We start from the raw sequence: 22,503 nt of genomic DNA, 5'->3' as shown, positions 1-22,503 counted from the left end.
ATTACGTTTAAAATCTCAATTAACCCATCAGCAAATATCATTCAGAGCCAAGTCAGTGCAAACACAGCAAGGAACAAAGTTGTCTTCAGTTGACACCTCTGTGGGATGCCATTGGCACCAGGGCTTTTGCATGTCTGTGGTTCCTGTGTCCCACCTCCCAAGGCAGACAAGAACCCAACGGAGGGTCCAGTTGACCAGAGGATGATCACCCATCACCTCCCATCCCTGCGGTCCACGGTGCCCAGGCCTGGCTAGGTCACTATGTTCCCCACGACAACGTGTTGTTGCAAAGCACAACCAGAAATGTCTTTGGGTCTGGATTATTGCTGTGAGTCAAGAAACGCTCCCCATTTTATYCTCTGAGCACCTGAGCCCTGTGTCTTGCATCCTTGCATCTTCAAGATGCAAACCTTGCATCTTCAGGATATTTTATAAATGATAAAATAAAGAAAATATGACCTTTTCACACAGATTTTTTTTTCCCCCTTTGACATGCTTTCCAGAATATCCTGGTCAAAAGTGAATTTTGTCTTTTGTTTGCATGCAGTGTCAGTTTATGAAATTGTGTCATATAGAACTGTCTGTTCTCAAATGAGGATATTGCCACTAATTTATTTTCATCTCCTATAGTCTCACCATTTCAGTGCAACTTGTTATAAGTAGTTAGGGATTTGCACAAAAAAGAATAAACCTAATTTCCCAAGTACTAAAAATTTTTAGCATCTCAACTATTTTTGAGTCTATTACCTAAGCACCTGCTTTCCTCTATCCTTCATGTCACATCCATTAAGAGCAGTACATGTAAGATAAGTCTAGGTTTTATATATATATATATATATACAGAGAGAGAGAGASAGAGAGAGAGGGAAACATACTACATTAAGTTATAGTGGCAAGAACAGAAGATAATGTGTTTGCAGTTAAAATAATTACTGTTTGGGTAATTATTGCCTACCCCAGATTCCTAACCAATATCCCCAAATGCAAGATATGCACTGTAAAACAATAATGAAAAAATCTTAGCCACTCTTTTTTAACTTCAGACTAAATAATCTTGGGAACAGAATGGTTTTTATCCCGACCACAGGAAATTTGAGTAGAGGAGGACTATTCTACTGTACTGCCAAATTAGCTTTTTGTCATTGTTTTTCAAAAGATCTAATTTTAAATAAGCGTGAACTGCCTGACTGCTCACAGCAGGATGACATTCCAACAAGCTGCTTACCTTTTCTGTTCCTTCCTCCTTGAGACTAATAATGTCCAAATCGAAATCCTTCCGTAAGCCATCAGTTTTGTTGAAGGTAATGCGCCCCGTTAGGCCATCCCACCGTGCCTGTGTAAACAGAAAAACACACTTCCCTGTAATGATTAGTAGGAATTAGCCTAAAACCAAACAAATATTAGACATTYTGAATATGCCAAAAAACAGGCAGTTTTGCATCACATCAAACTCACTGTTTCAAACTCTGGTTTCACAACAGCCCAGGATCCTTTAGGTTTTCCATGATAAAGAGTTAACAAATAAAATCTGATAATGAATGGGACTTATTCTATGAAATAAGCCATCTAATCACCCTAAACCACTAAAGGTTTCAAAAATACTTATCATGCCTTTCCCAGTCTCATGTGATAGCTATTGTCTCTGCTATTCAGGGTTCAAAGATTGTGTTTTTTTCCCTAGAAGAGACAAACGCAGGAAGAGCTTTTTGATATTCTTGCTTGGTTTCTCAGAGAGATTATTCATAAATCTCTTCCACCAGCATTGGACTCCTAATATCCTTCAGTTTTTCTGCAAATCCCAGCCAAACGGTTTCACTAATCACTCCTCAGTTTGTATCGCCAGTGAAGAAAACACAAGTGCCCAAGTAAGCAAATGGTGCATATYGCTGCTAATGGGAGCACTGCCACTGCCTGTGCTCCCAGATGTTGTGCTGGCCCTAAAAAGCAGGTTTTCAGCAAAAATTCACCCAGTCACAGAGAGCTAACAAAATCCTTGTAGTGGAAGGTACATGCAAATCTTACATATATACTTAAATTACAGCACAGGACTTGCACGGAATTGTTTTTGGTCCAAGCAGCATTTTACTGTTCTACCATTAATACAGGAAAATGTATTTCCCTCGTTGTGAACACTGGCATCACTTTGGACATCAGTCTGCATAGCCATGACGAGGTCCTCTGTTGTTGGATAATTCCTCTGTGTGGTAGGATGAACATTCAGAATTAACATCTGCTGCTGCTTAAGCTTTCTGTATCTTTCATTCCTTTTCAGTGAGCTCAGTTTATTTTAAATGAGACCCATGTGTCTCTCATGCTTCCCCCACCTTATCCCCAAAGCTGAACTTTTTCTATAAAGGAAAGTATTTGATTGATTTCAAACTGCAGATGATTTTTATAATCTATTTTTAGATACTCCCACATTTGATTAAATTCTTCAAAGGTGACAGAGGAGCTGATGATAAATGATGGCATAGTTTCTTCATATGTGTCAGGTGTGTAATTCTAAAATTCTAAGCTTTTCTAATACATATTGTTATTCACTCCATTTAATTTGATGTAGACAAGTGACTTGACACCTTTTGGTTAAATCTAAATTCTCACTCTGAATCTGCAGGCAGGATTTAACCTCAGATGCTTGGTCATTATCACCATGTGTCTCAGGAAGATCTGGTGTGTCTAGAATTTTGTGAAAATAAAGCAGGATTTCTAAATATGTCTAAGAAACATAAGAACTCAAAAATGCAAATACAACCAAATTTCTATGAGACTTTCTACCAAAATTATATTGGGACATGAAAATCTCAGTTGTGAAACACTTACATTATTGTAGGCTGGTATAATTAAGAAAACTAAGGGACAGTAAGTATGAATATATGTAGCTATATGATACCTCTTTTCCAGTCTGTGTTTTGATTAATCCAACTTGACCCTCATATCTTATTCATAAAGATGGAACATTTTAAAACTTAGTCTTTAGAGTTCAATTTCTCCTCAGAGGGCAATTTGTTTCTGTGAAATGCTCACATTTATTGATTACATATCACATGCTCAGCTTCTCTGCTAACGTGATATGATTTTGAATAAAGGAACTAATACATGAACTTTGGAAAAGGCATCAGGAGCCTAACTTTCAAGTCCTGTCAAAAAGATTTATATGCTGACATACCAGCTCACTTTTGAACAAGAAGTCTTGTTTCTCCTACCCACTATAATGAAAAAAAAAAAAAAAAAAAAAAAAAAAAANTATGCCTGAATTCCAAGGTAGTAGAGAAATTTATATAGCCTTTGTCTAATTTAGGTCGAACTTAGGCCATGAAATAATGACAAAAAATGGCTTAAAAGGCTTCAAATAGCATTGCTATGCTGAATAAAAATGAAAATCTGGTTTAAGTTCAGTGATCATAATTTTATTTCTAACCTCAAGACATTTGTGGTGCATGCGTATCACATGTGGAGGCAGAYGACTGATATTTCTTTCCTGACAATAATTGAGAGTGTTTCTCAGAAAAGAAAGGCAGGAAAGAGCTAAGAACTTGCAGTCAAATCTAAGCTGTTTTTGAAGTCTATGATAAGACTTCCAAGCTTTAAATATGATTTGSATCCAAAAGCACAATTGCCTCCTGCATGCAAAGAAACTGAAATGTATCATTGCTCAGAAATCCTGTCTGCATATAACTGCTAGATGCCTGTCAGGTAAATGAAAGGTGCAAGTGTGTATTAGGCATTGTGATCAGGCAAACAGAATGGGCAGCAGTTGCACAGTTCTCAAATGCAATTAACAACCAGAAATGAAGCAGAACTTTCTGAATAGTGCAAAACGACATGACCATTGAACATAGCAATGAGATTTCATGCTTTTGTATGCAAGATTTATAGCAATTTTAATGTCTCTAGTGACACTCCATGTTAAATGTTACAGAATACAATAAAAGTTGAATTGGAACCTAATCATGTAATTCATCAAAAGAAATTGCTTTTTTTGCACTCTGTCCTTGCTTTGATATTAGAAGAACTTAGGGCACAATTTGAAACTCTTACAAAGTGTACTTGTTGTCTATTTTGTTTATATAATTTTGAATATAGCTTGCAGCTTAATTAAAACGTGACTTTCAGTAGCTTCTGTCTGTAATGGCCTTTGCTTGTCTTATATCTCACTTACTTACATTAGGTTGCAGACTTCATTTGACACCAGACCAATGACGAACCATTACGCTTTCACTAGTTTGGTTTGCAGCAGTTGGACTATGCAGTGGTTAGCTGAGTTTTAAAATAAATTGCCACAGTCTTCAATACTGTGTTTGACCAGATAATTAGTTGTGGAGGCCCGCCTCAAGGATGGCAGCCCACTGTTCTATCAGCAAACAAGGAGTCATACGGGATGCCTTGTTAGTAGATAACCAACCTCAAGGACAGTGGTGCGCTTGTTCTATCAGCAAACAAAAGGAACTGTATGGCTGCTGCGTGACCAAGATGTTGATTGGATAGTCTTGACATAATCCTTTAGATTATTGGTTTATTTAGTAATGTGCTTTGCATGCCTTTAGGCATATAAGGTATCTGAGACAATATGGTGTATAAGTTTTATCTGATGCTTAATAAAGTGTCTTCGGTTCATGGTAATTCTGTGATTATACCGGAGTCCATGCCTCAATATGCCACAATTAGTATTTTTATTTCTGAGTGTTACATATTTGATGACACCYCTGTCTTTATTAAGCAAAACTTGGAACTAAGCAAATGTGTTGGTTTCAACTGAGAGCTGAGAATTAAGCTATGTGGGACTAGCAGTTATTTGAATGCCTTTCTTACTAAATATTGAAAAGGCAGTTAACGGAACTGATGACCAATAAGCCTTCAGTCATCTCTGAAGGCCATCAGACATCTGATAAGGTAAAAATATCTGAAGAGATAAAACTAAAACTGTGAAACTTCGTATTTTTTAATGCTTTTAAAAGTTAAAATTGGGAATAACGTGCAAAACAATGTCTGAGGTTAAATATTCCAGTTATGTTACTGGTTTCTAAAATACAGCAACTGGAAAATGGTGTTGATTCAACTTCTAAGAGAAAAACACCAGATTTTCATTCATYCTCTTGAATCAATAACTATATAAGCCTCAATTTCAGCCAAAGCCAATCAACAGGCTAATCATAGGGTCAATCATTTCAGCTGCAATAAGACTTACTAAGGTAATACATTAGATACATTTTATATACTCTTATCTCTAACAAACACCATTTTTATTTTCAAAATTGTATTAGAAAGATATATCTAGATGAAGAAATCATAATGCTTAGTGTATGTAATGCATTTATTAAATATTCAGTTTAATTATAAGTATCCTTAATGCTATATACCATATCCAATTTTGTACATTTTGTACATTTTGTACATACTATTTTGCACTACTGCATATAAAAATATCAACCTTTCTCATGCAACTAGTTTGCTTTTTTTATTCATGAGAAAAAATAAGCACCTAGTAAAATTATCCAAATATATTAGTTATCTGTTACTATACTACTTACATACTAAACCATATAATAAATACAAAATGTAGTATGTATCCTRTATTTTCTCTCATACAGTACATTGTCTCTTTCTCTGAGTCTAGTATTGGAGTGACAGACATAGGATTCTTTTGTTTTAGACTATAGAATTTRACTTTTTTCAAGGTCCTATTTAATATGTTCAAATGGTATGGCAATCTGAAAGTGTGAAGGCATGCTCTTATTTTAATTTTTTTAAACTATTATGTTTATTAAAGAAACACTTTTGCTCCTCTATGAGTCTTCCATTCATACGAATAACCTGTGCAATAAGACAGTTTTTCTGAACTTTCTTTGGAGTTCCATATGGAATTAATCACGCAATCTCAGTTTGGATTTAAAGCTCAAGTTTTGAGCTTTAAACTTGAACTATTCCCACTGTTCAAAAAATAGCCATGCCATTGAAGTGTGAGTTATTTTACAATACAAAAGTATAGAAAATAGATGATAAACAACACCTTGTGTGAAGACTATTTTTGGATATAAGTGCAACGCTAAACAATAGTATTCTTCATTCAAAACCTTTGAAGATTCACCTGGCTACATGAAAAAACTACAGTAATTGACTTGAGAAATTCACAAAATAGACAATATTGGGCCATATTTATTTAACTTTTAAACAACAAAAAAACTTTTTAAACAAAAATATTGCAAAAGGGAATCTTTTTTCTTTCACACTCTTTTTTTTTTCTCCCTGTCTTGTGGATTAAATGTAACTTGAGCATTTTAAAACCTAAATGCACACAACCAGTAGAGTTTGAAAAAAACTGGAGTGTTTATGGGGACTTAGAAGAAAAATTGGCTAGTTTGACTTCTCAGTGTTGCACTAATACATTCATAATTAGATTGAATTCTATTCTATTTAATACTCTACATATTATCCTGTCAACTCATTTTTCTCAATGGGATTTTCTTAGCCTTTAGTAGTTTGCTTCCTCAAGAATTTTAAAAGTAAAATACAAAGGCAAGTAATTGGCCTGCAGTATTTTTTGGGGTTTTTTTGATGATTAAAGACTAAGAATATTTATGTTTTGTAGTTTTGGTGTTATTGTCTGCATATTTATTATTAGAAGTTACAAACTGATCATCAATTATTGATTTCGTTTATGTTTCTAGTTAAGTTCAATTGTGAAACAAAACAGTTTATCCTGAACTACCAAGAGGTCATTGTTTCTCTTTGTTTTCTATATGATTATTAGAATAAAAAATTAAAAAAAAAAKAAAAAAGAGAAAAGCTATTGGCAATCATATGCCCTGGAATTCGGGAAATAAATATGATTATGTTCTATTTACCAAGCTACACTTGCTTGTTTTTTGAGGCACAGAGGCAGCGAAAGATTCGCACCTTAGACTTGKATCCTTGCATCTTCCAGGATAAATGCATTGAGTGTTTGGACTGAAATTAGAAATATATTTTGTTTCTGTGCTGATCTGCAAGAAAAGAACACAGCAAAGTGGACTTGTCTCCAAGACTGACTTTATGTTATAATTTCTTTCTACCACATTTTTGCCTGGATAAATATTAGCAGCCTGGAGCAATTGAAAGTGATAGCACCTCTGCAAATCCTGCAGTGTCTCCAGGTTTTTAACGGTAGAATTAACCATTTTTTTGAAGAAAGGTGGCAAATRAGTACCTTTGGGGACCACAAATGGCACATAAAGTGTATGGGAATACAGCAGCATTCTTTAGGGCTCCATGCAGGCAATGTGACAGCCTGCCAGGACTTAAGTTAGGCACGCTGTCACTCACTGCTGCCTAGACAAGGTCAAGTAATGCTCCTCCACAGCCATCATATCACTCTATCTTTCTTTTCCTTCCCATCCCTTCTTCAGATTCATTAAGAAGAATCACCTCCTTAATGGAATGTGAGAAACTTATTTCAAGTCYATGCTATTTAATTTGCATTACCTATTTATAAATAAAGAAAGAGAGAGAACACTTATTTTAGTTTTGAACTGATAATCCACAATATCTGGTGAGCGCTATAGTGCTAACTGCCATCCATATGCAGAGCTGGACAGTGACTGCTTCTCCATTGGTTCCTAGACTTATTAACAGAGCACAATTATGAAGAATTCAGAAACACTGACAAGGACTAATGCACATAAACAGAGGCCTCTATTGTATTGCTTGATGGCAGGTGATGAGAGTAAGCTCTTTTTTCTCATGTTTTCTTGTGACTGAGATGGAATTTTTTTCTTTTCAGCTAAAATCTCAGTAATCTGCAAGATCTGTAAAATGTGGGCATGATGTACCTACATGTCCTCTTCTCTACAAAAAAATCTTTCAACACAGTAGGTAAACTATATAACAATAAAATAATCAAAATTCTAAAGTCCCAGGAAAGGTATTCTTTAACGTTSATTTAGTTTTCTTTCCTTTTGGAAGTTTTCTGCTCTATTAGATTTGCAGAGACATTTGCAAGATTTAAGTGATAGTTCCATTGCTTCCAGTTACATTGAAAATCATAATAAACGTGCTTTGAGACACACATCAACTTATCAACTTTTTGAATTAATTATYTTAATAAAGGAGATTCTCAGGGATTACAGAGAATAGTGAGCTAGTGCATGATTTTTCCATTATCCTGGTTCAATATTCAAAATAATAGATGTAATAATATGCATTTCAGCATCCCTCAGTATGAGATTTTATCTACCCCACCAAAAATCACGCATCGTCTCTTTGCTAGGGAGAGGTCTAGAACTGCAGCCGTCCAGGCATGTTATAAACAGAACTGAATTAGAAAAGAGGAGAGTGAATCTTGTTCCTARGTATTGGTTTAGGCAACTATGGCAAGATTGAGCACACACTCCCCTGTTGTGAAATGAATGAGAGAAATGGTGCATAAATAGGGACAGGGGATTTCTTAGGAAAGTCATAGACTGTCCTTTGAACAGCTCAGGAGTGTTGATTTCCAGAGCAGCCATTGGGCTTAATGTTTAGGCATAGTCATGAAAGGCTTTTAGTGTGRCAAGTCTGACAAATGATGTCTGACTTCTCGAGGATGACTAGTTAGGTGGGTTCATTTCAATGCACATGTTTGAAATGCCTTTGAAGAGATTTTCCTTGAAAACCTCCTCCTGGTTCTTTGTATCAATACCGAGGATGAGCAAGTGAGTGTGAAGAAGCAGARAGGTTAACTTTGTCAGCTATTCCTCCTAGTGAGAGCAGTAACCATGTTGCCACGCACAAATCTGACCATCACTGAAGTGGTTAGGTGGAACTACCGTTGATTGGGAACAGGGAAAACATAACTATATGTTGCTGGGTATGGAGAAATGTTGGGATCTCACTGCAATTAATACACTGCAAGTATAGATATTGTGCATGCAAATTCTATTCCACGCAGCTACCCACCTAAATACACTAAGTAGGCAAAACTTGTCATCTATCTCCAGATTTCACAGAGTGAAATCACAGGATTTCCAGATATGGGATTTCATCAGCAATATTTTAGGCCCTGCCACATGTACCTGGTAGCTACAAACATTTAGTGAGCCTGTAAGATATTTGGACTGTGCACAGTGAATGTCTCAGTGGGTTTGCACTAGACCTCCTGGGAACTTTTCTATTACAAAGAAAAAAAAAGAATCATACGCTCAGATTAAACCATGCAGTAGTAATTAAATAGAAATGTCAGTTTTGAGTAAATGATTATCCCTTTCAGTATACTGTGACATAAACAATATCTACCAAAATGCTGTTCTTATGTAGCAAATATCAAAATATTCTCCATATATTGAGATAAAAACAGTTTATAGCAATGTGTGCTCACTTTTTATAAGTAAATGTGCTCTCTATATAACACTTCAGGCAAGATAATATATATAATCTTTTTGTCAGACTCCTTGCTTTGATTTTTTTAGATATTTTAGTGTCAAATCTTTACAGATGATTTTTGTCAGTTCAAAATAAATTTCAAAGTATATTTATTGTTACTGTGCTAATTCTAGGACCATTATTTTACAATTCCATTGTGCATATATCATTGCATGAATTTTAAATTAAGTGATTTCCCATGCCAATATTTGATTTCAGAATGTAAATTTCTGTTGGCACTAAGATTGGCCATATGTTATCTTAACGGAAAGTTGACCTTTATTTTCTAATAAATCATCATGGGATACAAGTCTAGCACCCCATGTTTCATTTGCTCTTTTAATTAGCAATTTTTGGTACAGAGCAATAGACAGTAGTGAGTTTATGTCAATAATGCATTAATTACTTTGTAGTCAGCAAGCAGGCTTTTTAAAAGTTTGGTATTAGGATTAGATCTACTATCGTCAAAATGAACAATTATTTTRTTTTACTATCTGGTAAGGCAAGTCCTACCAAAGTAAATAACTGCTGGTCTTTGAAATAACTAAATATTGCAGCATCAGAGTCCAGAAAATAATTGTAGTCAAGATCAGTACAGATGCTATACATTGGCTCAACACTAAAATGCAATGACAAAGATGCAACATAACAGATGCTGTTTTAYGTTCCAGAGCTGAAATACAGTCACCCTTTCTCAGTCATGTATACACAGATTTCTGGGTAGCAGATCAGGTGACTGACCTGATCCATAAAGACCTTTACTCAGATGACAGGGTACATAGTCAGTCTTCTGACATTCAGTTTTCTATTCCTTATTTATTCCTTTGTTGTATTCTGTGTATTTCAGGACTCATGAAAATATTTCAATATGTTATCTGTGGTGGTAACAAAGCAAATATTCTGTTCTTTACAAAATATTTTGTGCTCCTGCACATCGACTTCCAAGGGAATCTRGTTATCTGGAATCTAAGGATGGTTTCTTCCTCTCCCAGTACTAACAGAAAAACAAACTAAAAATATCTCACCTGCATTAGTTGATAAAAAAGAGAGAGGAGAATTTCTTCTGTTTGTAAAATCTCAGCAGGGGTGGAAGTGCAGCTTCATGCAGCTCATTTGGGAGGCAAGTATGGGCCACAGAACGAGTAACTCAAAAGCACACATCAATAACTTACACCCTGGTGACATAAGTTGCCCTAGCTCTTTTTGTAGACACTGAAAATTCACAGATCTCTGTTCCCTAGATGTCCTAATTATGCCTATGGAAAGGTTTCAGGATCAAGGCTATCATTTCTTGAGTTTGGTAGAAAATATTCCAGTAGTGATAATTTTCCAGACATGATATTAGGTTTTTTTTTTTTTTTTTTTAAGTTCTTTTGCAAAGATGAAACAGGGAGAAAATACGTTCATAACTAATATAACCAGAATATGAAACACCATGTTGTAAATTGTCATCATGTTTTCAAAAAGCAAGTTATATAATAACTAAAGATACTAAAGTATATTGATGCAATATTTCAGTTCCTGATGCTGAGTTAGTTGTTATCCTCTTGTAAAGGGAAGGACTGAATACAAGTTATTCATTACATGTACTTTTGAAAGCGCACCAGGCTAGATGCTTTACGAGCCATAGAATGTGGCTAACATCCCCAGTAGTCCTTCTTTATGCAAATAACCTGAAGTAATTGATTAACTGTTTTCAGATCTTTGAAAAATGCAAATGTGTAATAATTTAAGCAGGCTTCTTCGGGGTCTGAATTTTATTAAACATTGACATTGAAGGTTAGCCTCATTCTGTGAAATATCCCAATTATTACTTTCAGTAGCTACAATCAGCTAGCAAAGGCCTGGAAAAGCTCTTTATTCATTCTAAGGAAGYGGTTATTGAGTTTGAAAGCATTTCAGATAGACTGGCTGTCAACGGGAAGGCTGGGATATCTTTCTCTGAGAGAAAGACAGATAGGCTGAGAAGAGGTTTGAAAGATACAGTGTGATGGTGGTCCCTCTATAATAAAATCTACCCTTTTTGTTGCTTTCTACAGTCATTAATCTATGTAAAGAACCGAAAGAATCGATTCAGCTCAGGATGATTCTCCAGGCCTTAATTTTTTTTTTTTTTTTTCGGAATACAGTACCACTGAAGGAAGCTTGGGTTCAATTACCTGATGAAGAATTGAGATCTATTGTTGTCGTTACTGACTAGATGTGTCTGAAATGTATCTTGCCACAGCACAATATAAACTGAAATTTAAATGTAAATGCTTCAAATTTCTGTGCATTCTTGTACATATTTGTGTTTCTGATTCTGAATGAGAYGATTTAATAAAGTCTGTGCAGAAACTGTGCCTCTCTATCTTCTGAAATGTTTTTCTGTATAGTCACTTTCTAAATTGTTACTGCATTTTGATTGAGGGAAGCTGACAATGTTTTAGATGATGAATGAATAATGGAAAAATCATCATTAAAGGATTTTCTCATGATTTAAAGAGGACATGATGGAAGAATCCATTTAATTATAAACACTTGTTTCGTGTTTATTCGCATTTTCCTATTGGGAAGAGTGTAATTATGCTTTTTCTCTTTGCTACCTCTCTGAAGAAACAGAATGTTGTGCTCCCTGAGAACTCTTCCATATTAGATATCAATGACATTGGGTCACTGAGAGAGACAAGCTTCTGACAAGGATTTACTTTCCATTAGAAAGATGATAGCTCTTCGTSAGCTATTGTAGAAGTGTCTTCATTCCAAACAGTGTATTTTATGTAATATCTCCCCTTGAGGGAACAAGCTGATGACCTCTTTGACCTCAAAACAGTTCATAGGGCTGAGAGAGCTTCCATCAGGCTCACTTCTCCCTTCAATTTTCAGGATTGTTTCTATCATCATCAYGAGCTTTTCAAAGCACAGAAGAGTACTCTTTTTGTTGTTGTAATTGATTATTATTGTAGCYTCAAACATTTTTTTCCTAAAGCTTTTCTCTGACAGTACTGTCAAAAGCATTGTAAATTCTTCTCATTAAGAAAACTAGGAGGTGGATCTCATATCACCATTAGCTGACATACATGCCTGAAGCTTTAAGGCCCATGGAAGACAATTCTCACATCAGGCTCACATCACAAAAGCCATCTTTTGCATTTAAATAATCTGAGAATCCAGAAACTGCTTTTGACAGGCATGCATTCAGGCCAATACAAACCAAAGGTGATAATTTGTCCTTGGATATTCACTTGTCTATTGCTTACAAGAAGCTGATACACATGTACCTGAGGTTCAGATACGGTCTGAATCTTGACTTCCCTAGAGGATATTTGCAGGCTGAAAGGCTGAAAAAAATTAATCTGTTGAGCAAAGGAACAAGAAGTGTACCAGCTGCTGTACCAATCAGAGACTTTACACYTTCTCCTCTACTTGTGCCCAGGAGAGTTCTGAGGTCCATTTCTATCCCACCAAGGCATATAGCCTTTTATGTTATGTGCTTACAAAACAAATTTTCTAACACAAGTTTTTATCACCATGAAAATAAAACACAMAAAAAATGAGGAGCCACCGAAGCACCTGCTAAGCCCTTCCACCTGCAGTACTCATTGCATGTGAGCCTCTCTGTTTGAACATTACTGATTCAGATTGCACTACAGAATGGTGATCTTCAGACCAGTCTACAATGTGGCTTCACAGATTGTTGGTACCATATGACTGGAGATAAAATTAAATTGTAATTTCGTGGGTCCAAACGATCATCCTGACTGCTTGACATTTTTATTTCATTCCCTTGATTTCTAATGAATACAATTCATCCATCCTCATAGAGCCAACCACATACTAACATGAATTGGGGAAGTCCAATTATGTTTGCTATTTAATTTCCAACACCTGTTATAGTCTTTCTGGGCAACGTAACACTGTCCTATTAAAGCTTATCATGTAATTTTAATAACTATCTTTTTTTTTTTTTTTTTTGGCTAGCACAGGAACGGGAAGATAAGACTATTGTAGTGTTTAAATCAGTGTTCTACTGACCATGAAAGACATTATCTGTAGAAGCAATCAATAATTAGCTCACATATCTCATTCCATGCAAGAGAATCCAGCTGTACATGATAAATGTGAACTGTATAACTGTTTAACATTAAGCTTTGAATTGGATCTGCTGAGACACGTATAGTACTTTTGGTCCAAGGTTTCTTCTGGCTTAGGATTCAGGACTTTTATACTACATCCTAAACATCATCCAGCATAGGTACTACACCACTGTAGAAGTATGCAAGTTTGTTTGCCAATTACAAAGTCATTTACTAACTTTTAATTTTATTGCCGTTGCTCTTAAACTGAACTAGAAGTGATACAAGTAGCATGTTACCTCACTTTAATTTGCATTTGAGAAGTAGAGAAGCAAAGCTTCCTACCTGATTCAAATCAGAAAAGAGGGAGACATTCCCCTTCTTAGATAGTTTTATATTCTTATTATTATATTCTTACCTCCACCCAGAAGGGGAGCTGGATACAGCATGGCTGAGATTTGTGCAAGAAAAGTAATATGTGCAAATGCTGTCGCCCTATTTCCTGTGTTGCCATGACTGTGTTACAGTGAAAGAAGAAGATGTTCCTTATTTCGTAAGTCAGGTCCTTGAGCACTGGTGTTACTGTTGTCTTTCTTTATATTTACAAAGATAGAAACTTATAAGAGAACCTTAAAAGTCATAAAATACCTTGAGTAGAAAAACAGAAGGACAGATGCCCAAAATGCAAAATAATATTCTGACAAAACAAAAACCAAAGCATTGTTTCAGAAATCTGCAATGTATTCTGGTGTAGGTCAATCATCATACCATAGATTGCCTATGGCAATTCTAAAAAATTTACTTAGATTTGGAGAAGGTGACAACAACTCTTCTACATGTTATGTTAGCACCTCTTGCCTTTCAGTGTACTCCTTAAGATATTCCTGGATTCAGCTGTATGCCCTGTCTCACTCACTGCCATTTATTTTATGCCTCAGCCTACAGCTTCTGTTTCACTTACACAAGTGCCAAYAAATGTGGCTTTGATAGGAATCGTACTGTCGAGAACAAGATCAGAATGGGGGAAAAGATGAAATATATAGGAAACTCCATATAATTTCTTATTTCTATTTCCACACTCTTGCCTAAAGGGGAAATGTTTCCATTTGAGGTTCATAATAAAGAGTGAAAACTTTGCAGCTAAAATGTGTACTTTTCRGAGTGTATGGCTCTAGCTAGTGAGTTATTCTGATACAATAGTGCATGACTTTCTGATGCAGACTTTAGAAATAATGCCTGCAATATTTTCTAGATGTTATATTGTTGTTTGTAATGATCAAAAGACTTGGAAAATAATCATGATAAGGTGGTCACATAAGTATAGTTTTACAGACTTGCTTCTTTCACTTCCTAGAATGTCTATTGCTAGTTATTTCATATTTTTAGAAATTATGCACATAGAATCAACAACAGTCTTCTTCCTCCAATGTTTGGGATGCCTTATAGTGCTGAAAATATGTTYATCTGAAATTTTATCATGCCTTAGCTTTTACAAATTTATTCTGCTTGGAAGACCAGATAAAGTTGCCACCAATAAGAAGGTCACAGGCTTGTGCCTGTAAACTGGCACCTCTACCAAAGGAAGAAGGTAAGGGAAAAAATGGATATTTGAGAGCCAGAGCAAGAGCAGAGCATATGACAAAGACCAGGGAGCGTTAGCATGAGCCAGAGCARTAGAGAACAAAGGAAGGGTTATACTAGCCATAAGCAGATGGTCTACACTTGCCTCTTTGATCAGATTCATAAATCTGGGTCCAAAACGCCACGGCTTGTGTCTGTGGCACTGCAGGGAGCTGACAGTCATTTGGGAGGCACGCTGGGAGGCCACTGCTACCATGTAAACAGCATCGTACATCAGAGCTGCTTCAGTCTGCATGAAAAAAGAAAAAGAAAACCTTTCTTTAATGCACATTTCCATTCTCTGTCCCTGCTGTCCTCGACTGAGAACGAACCCCAGGCATTCTGTGGTGCTTAAGGGATTGCTTTCCTACACAGTAGCTAGGCAGGTACTATTTGCCAGGGAAATCCACCCCACCGAGCACCTCTTCATTATGTCTAAGTGTCTGGTGTCCTTGAGGACYGCAGCTTTTTTGGTGCAAATAGGCAAAGTGGCTCCACTGGGCTTTGGTTTGGACAGCTCCCTGACCAACCTACATATTGTTATAGTGGGAGGTGACTTGTCTTCTTGAGGTGGCTATTTTGAGATGGACTTGTAGATCTAATTTCTAGTAGCCTGTGGTAGGGAAGATAAATATACCTTTGATGATATCTAAATGATACCTACCTCTGAGATACCTAAATATTAGTAAAATTCAGCTGGATGTTGGTTGTGTGCCCATGTTTTTTGGAATGTGTTTGTTTAAAAATAGGTTTATTAAGCTTCATATTGAGAGACAATACTCCCTTTCTCACTGTATAGTTTTGGAAAATGTCACCTTTACCTCTGTTATGCTTCAGTGCTCTCATGCATAAGATGGGAATGGACATGCTTCACTTGATGCACAGGGATCTTGTAAAAGGAAGTGCTTACAATTCTTTTAAAGCTATTGAATAATTAAGCTATATTCAGGGTTCTTAAAATAAAACAGGTACTAACGCAGCAGATGAGAAACTCAACTCTTTTGTATGAACTGTAAAACAAATGCATTTTTTATTCCTTTCCCATGCAGTTCCTTTGGGAAATTAATAGATTTGATTCTTTGATTCATTTACCTAAGTAAATTATAACAGCATCAGTCTTACCAGCATTGGAGGTTTTTGCTGATAATCAAATATGATCTAAATTTACCAGTTAATCTTAATATAATGCAGATGAGGAACCACTCTTGACACATTGGTCAGGATCTGCACCAAACAATATTCCAACAATCGGAGAAAATTGAAAATATTATAAATGGTGATACAAGCAGAAGAAAAAAATAACAGCTGTTCTGRGTATCAAGTATCTTAAAACAGATTCTTGTTCCAAACAGCCACAGTAACTGAGCCAAAATCCTTCAAGGTCAGTGGAAAGATACTCATTAATGACTACACATGTCAGATGAGTTTATGAGTTAGAGCAGGGGCATGTCCATTCAGGACTGAATTTTACTTGTTGCCCTGCAGTCCCAGCCTGCTGACAACCTGGAGATATCTGGTTCAAATGCAGATCAGTGCAGATTTCATTTTGCATTCCTATCTAGGACCACCAATGGTGCTAGTGGATAATATGGTGCATCCAGCATTGTTTATATGCCAGTAGCACTGCCAGACTCAGGCTGATGTAACTTGATGTTCCTCATCCTGTTGTGCAGCAACTRGGGGGCTGCACTACCTCCCTTAACATTTTATTTCTCTTCTCCCTGCAAGGTCTCTTTTAGAGACTGAGGTTATGTGGAGGACCAAAAAGTCATCTCATTTTCTGAAGTCAACTACCAATAGAATTATGTCTCTGATTATGCACCAGAAGGAAAACACCAAGAGTTAGTTTGGATTTTTTTTTTCCATTTTAGTTTTCTTTTTAAATTGTTGCAGGCAAATCTGAAGGTCTCATTAGAAGCTCTGATCTCTATGTGTGATTTAGGCATAAAGTGGGATGTAAATTCAAAATTCTGGTTATGCTAAACAAGTTGTGCCACCCCTGGTCTCAATCTATGTTGAGACCAGGGCAAATTCTACAACACGAACCAGAAAGAGGAGATCCTGCATTAACAATAGGTTTGTTTATTCTGATTTCCTGATAATATGCAGCTTGTCATAATTTTATTATCTACCAAAATATAGCAGATTKCCATCAAGCTGAATAAGCAGAACTTGCTATGAATATTTAAATGATCTCAACTGACTGACTGGGAACATGTCTTAATGCTCATGCTGTTTCAGAGCATCAAGGACGCAAAGAGGTTCTGGACATGCAAGGAGGTGGTAAGAGATAGATAAGAATTTTGTTTTTCTTAAAAACTACAGTCTTGCAGTCAAGTGAATGAAGGTGAATAGCTATGTATGAAGAGCTACCCTTTTCTTGGGTTATTTATATCAGAACTTCCCCAAGAGTGTTTCCCCTGCTGCTTTGCCTATCACTGAGCACACTGGGACTGCTCAAATGAGCTACTTTTCCTAAAATGCTAGACATGACAGACATAATGCATTTCTCTTCAGGATGTTAGGATGTTTCAAAATTTCCCCTGCAATCATCTGCAATAAGATCTATTTCATATCACCTCTAACACTATTCAGTACATAAGACACATTATCATATATTGAAGTAAAATGGCAACACTCCAACCTTCCAATAGTGAATGGAGTCACCTAGCCCATGTAATTGCTTTCATTCTTTCCCTTGGTTCTTGGGGGAGCGGTGGGGAGGAAATCCTAATTTCCTTGCTTGAAGATACCTTTCATTTATCTTTAAATTATATCTTAAAAGGCAGATATGCTGTCGATGATGAAAATGAAGAGCAGAGGCACTTTTCCAATTTTAAACTCTTATTACTTGTCCACATGTATAATATCTTTCCCTGCAGGTTATAAATCTTATACCTCCTATGGAAGTTTTTATGTTCTTTGCTCCATCCAGAGCATTATTAGAGAAATGAGGCAGCAGTATGTACATTTGACAACAAAAAGATGAAGAGCATTAGCTGGATGGCTACCCAAAAGAGAAGTTTGTTAGTCATCTCTTCAGCTGCATGTATTTGGTCCTATAGGTAAGTATAACACTGATTAACACAGAAAGTGTAGAAGTGGGTACCAAGAAGTCTTTTTTGGTGGGTACAGCTTTGGCATTTGCATAACAAATTTAAAAATACTCATGGGATAATTTCACCCAGGCTAGCAAGGCATTGCAAAGCGAACTTGCACTTGCACTTACTTACTGCTTCACTCTAGTTATTCACTTACTGTCATCATGCCATCAAGGAGGCCRGTCTCTGGCTTCGGTGGTGCCTGCAAACGCTCCATAGACCATTTCTCAATGACTGATGAAACTTGTGGGTTTTCAACATTGAGCAGGCGAAACCCTGTCATATTTACTCCGCTGTATCTGTAGGGTTCCAGGTCTAATGCAAATAGATCCTAAATCATCATTAAGAAAACAAACAAAAACAGATGTAGCATTCGAAAGCAGAACTTCAGGAAGTTACAATACGGAAAAAAAAAAAAAAAAGCATTTGCTTTTCAAATTGGCTTAAGTGCATTTCTCTTTCTTTTGTGAACCCTCTGCTTTTGTCCACAAAGACTAGTCATAACTATTTGGATTATAAATTGGAATAAGCCAAAACTGTGGGAAATTTCTGACAAACCAGATATCTGCTTTGTGGAAATATGAAAATCAGTTCCCCATAACAACACCATTTTGCAACCAGATTTTATAATAGGATCTAATTTTAATTTATATCAGTCCTCTAATAATCTTACTGCTCTGACAATCTAATGCGAAGGTTTAGCTGTGCAATGTTAAGCTTACTTCTCATCTCTAGGAAGGGAAATTCCAAGAGACATTGAGAAGAGTGTATTTTAAAAATTTAAAATCCTGAATTTTCTCTTGCCTTGACTGCTTTAGGTAACTTGTTGCYAGGATGTCTAATGGACATGTCAGGCCAGAGTAACTCCACATGCTTTAGCTGCTTGATGTTTACAGGCAGGAAAATATTGGATGTTCTCAATGATATGATTGCATGACACATTTCCACAGTTGTATTTGTCAAACAGTGGAAATATGATAACAGCTTTTTAAAGCCTGAAGGCTCTTTTCAAATGAATTATCTGCCAATCCCAGCCAGCCAGTAAAATGACAAATGTGTGGTCATGGTGCAGTATCGCGATTACCATCAAAATGTCAACATTTACAATACCACATTGCCTAGATACTACCMAAACTGGTTATTGCAATATACCTTCCACACTAACTTATGCATATGAGTCTTGATTTGCTGCTATGGTATAAAAATGTAATGTCCACAGAAATTTTTTTTTTTTTTTTTTTACATTTTTTCATGTTAAGATGAAGATTCATTTCTGTCTTCCTGGCACAGAATGTAAATGAATCTCAAGAATTGATTGAGCTATAGTAAATATATAGTACATATATTTAAATAAAGAAATTATGTGTGTGAAATAGTTATTCATACATTTGTGCCATAAAATAAAATCTAGGGCTTGTGGTTTACCATATGGCTTAAAATTTCCCAAGTGATGTTACACATATGTGGGTTTGGTTCTATGGGTAAATAAAACACTTTAGCTAGAAACATTGTTTGTCAGACACCTGCTATTACAAAGCACACAGATATAGCAGCTTCTGTGGCAAAGTGCCAAAGCAGTCTGACTGTATTCTTTTTGTCTTGTACTCAACAAAACCAGCCTAGAGGGACCAGGCCAGTGCAACGGAGCATGGCAGTGTTCAACTTGCTAAAAATTAGAAGGCATTTTTGAAGTTAGGTAGCGACTCTTGAGTGCAAGTTTGCATGCTTCACTGCATGTGGCTTCACCACAACATCTGCAGAACTTCATGGGGACCCTGGTCCAGTGCATTTGAACTCAAAATGGTTCATTAATTATTTTGTTTTATTCTAATCCAGCTACACTGGTAGTTTCTCCCTAAGTGCTATAGTGCAAGTGATTTTGATAGTGGTTCATTTTCATTAAACAGTTAGCCATCTTCACAGAACTCCTGATATACTAAAGCTTACTCATTCTTCCAAGGCTTTCCTCAATATTGGCAAACGTAATTTCAGAGGAAAAGTGAAAGTCTTTGGTTGTCTTTTCTGCAACAGAAAAAAATCCCCCAAACCCAAARCACCTAAACTTTAGTGTTTCTTACCAGTGTTGTAAAAAAGTAGTGGTAGTATTCTGTCATCATTCCCATGGAGAGAATCTGTTGGAAAAGATTGAAATGTGAATGTACTTTACACTGGATGCTTTCAGGTTACTACACAGTCTTTTGAAAAGCATAGACTAATTTGGAGCAGTTGCAGGTTATAAAACTTTAGTGCAACAAAATCTATATTTTTCTTCAGGARTGAAAGTTACCATATTTTAGTTAAATGATGTTTTTATCACCTCTGCTCAGGAGAGAGATTAAAAATTGCAAAACTTCCAGGATAAGAAAAATTAACTGGAGATAACTAGGAGTTGATTTTTTTTTAAATAAAATTGTTTAGTCTGCAGCTGAGAATTGTTAGAAAAGAATTCACTGTCAAACAATGGAATTTAAGTGAAAATTACTTAGACTTTTTTAAAATTTTTATTCTGCACTATCATGTGAGAGCAAGTCACTTGGTGAGTGCTCACTGAAGCGAACAGAAAAACAACAAAAAAAAAAAAAACAAGGAGAAGAAAGCATCTTTAAATGCTTCTTCTTTCACTGGGGAATTAAGTTCTGTGGGAGGTTGTCAAAACAAGCGGTAAGAAAGGATTTCTCAAATCTCCTTGAATATCCTCCCACAGAGTCACACCTTTTGAAGCAATGCAAATTCAGGTTGTTTTTTTGGGGTAGGGAGGACATTTAAGCACATCCTGACTTGTCCATTTTGTGGCAGAAAATTCTCCTCCCATCCCTCAGACTCAGTGGGAGCCTTATGGGACCTTTTAGAGAGGGAGGCAAATCAAGGCAAAATCCTTCAAGGCAAATCTGAAAATTGGTGGCATACCACCTGGAAATGCCCATGGAAAACTCCCAAYTGTGTGTAATGGGATGTTCTTTAGTCTTAAATCAGTATCACCAATGCTTGCCATCATGTCCACATGCACCATTGCTGTGATTCAAACATTTTCCCGTTCCTGGGACAGTGGGATCAGGACAAAGATCTGTGAACTAAGTAACTAGTGACAAATTTTTTTGTCAACCCTGTTACACAGACAAAGATGAAATGTTATTGAACTTGATCACAGAAAATTAAGCATTTGTAAGTACTACAAACAGTATTTTAAGACATCTCTGTCTGAACATGGTTGAGAGGTATATGGAAATAATGATGTTAACTTTTCAGAATTCTTCTGTGTGGCAAAAGCCTCAGTAAATCAGTTGCTTGGTAGTGGAGGGCAATTCCTCACATAGAAAAAGAGSGAGCATGAACTTTCCAAGCTGCAGTAGATAATTAAAACAACTCAGTGTTAATCACAAACAACTAATCTATTTTCGACCTCAAAAAATCAAGCCACAAGGCAAGTATTTTACTGAAGCACTTCACTGAATTTACACATCAAAATTGCCTTTTTTATTCCTTATTTTATTAGTCCTCCTCTATTGCATTTCTTAGAGTTGCTTTATTACCTGTAAAAATGAGCAACCTGGCAAATCTAGTGACTGATGTTCCTTATTTATGAACAAAAAATGATATATGGTAGCTTGAATGTAAACTCGGATTAAAGCTATTTCCCAGATGACTTGGCTGAACTCAGTTTCGCTCCCTCAAATTGCTGGGTTTCTGTGCCTGAGGTCCCTGCTGCATGAAGGAGGTGCCAGTCATGACACTTTTTTCTTTTTTTAAGTACTGAAATAAATCTCTTACTTCATATGGGACCCTGGTCAGTTACTATAAGATAAGGATACAACTGTTTTCTGAAGCCAAGTAAAACTATGAATTAATTTGGTCCTCTACAGGAAGTTCATAGCTGATTCATTATTTTACGTTAATACAAAGCCAGAGTAATAATATAATAATAATAAATAAATGTGAAAAGGAAGGCTACAAACATCCAGTAGTGAATTATCGATTCATTACATTTTTACCTCTAGCTTGAGTTAGAAAACCTAATGTCAAGTTTATGTTTTCGTTGCACTTATATCAGAAAGTATCAAAAGATATCTAAAGCAATCTGCCCACTTGCAAATTTTAAAACAACGAAGAATCATTCTTCAAGCTAAGAAGAATGTTAAGCTAAACAATGYCTTGAAATACAGCTTCCCCTACACATACTACAACATGACAGTGGCACGCATCTGTTAGCTTTCACCCTTATGCGTATCACAGCACTGTTTCTAGAGTAGAGTGACAAAAATTATCCTGTGCAGTTTTTTCTTACTCTTAACTTCGCAGAACAAAAACAAAGATGAAAAAAGAAAATTTCAGCAAAGGGCAAAGGTAACTCATGTGAG

General features: G+C 36.1%; 1 protein-coding gene across 2 annotated transcripts in view; it reads right to left on the bottom strand.

Annotated features, from left to right (window-relative positions):
- GRIK1 (glutamate ionotropic receptor kainate type subunit 1) overlaps window positions 1–22,503 on the bottom strand; it is a 161,613-nt gene that overhangs the window by 36,841 nt on the left and 102,269 nt on the right. For both annotated transcript variants that reach the window (XM_026033660.1, XM_026033659.1), the window contains 4 exons: window positions 20,227–20,280; window positions 18,306–18,479; window positions 15,154–15,297; window positions 1,226–1,333 (listed from right to left, as the gene is read on the bottom strand). In XM_026033660.1, coding sequence (XP_025889445.1) covers window positions 1,226–1,333; window positions 15,154–15,297; window positions 18,306–18,479; window positions 20,227–20,280 — 480 coding nt within the window. The remainder of the gene's footprint in view (window positions 1–1,225; window positions 1,334–15,153; window positions 15,298–18,305; window positions 18,480–20,226; window positions 20,281–22,503) is intronic.

This window comes from Nothoprocta perdicaria, unplaced genomic scaffold (genome assembly GCF_003342845.1).
Source record: "Nothoprocta perdicaria isolate Ctin4 unplaced genomic scaffold, notPer1 scaffold_130, whole genome shotgun sequence".
In the NCBI taxonomy this organism is placed as follows: Eukaryota; Metazoa; Chordata; class Aves; order Tinamiformes; family Tinamidae; genus Nothoprocta; species Nothoprocta perdicaria.
The sequence above is the reverse complement of the archived record's forward strand: the minus strand, read 5'-3'. Positions and strand labels throughout refer to the sequence as shown.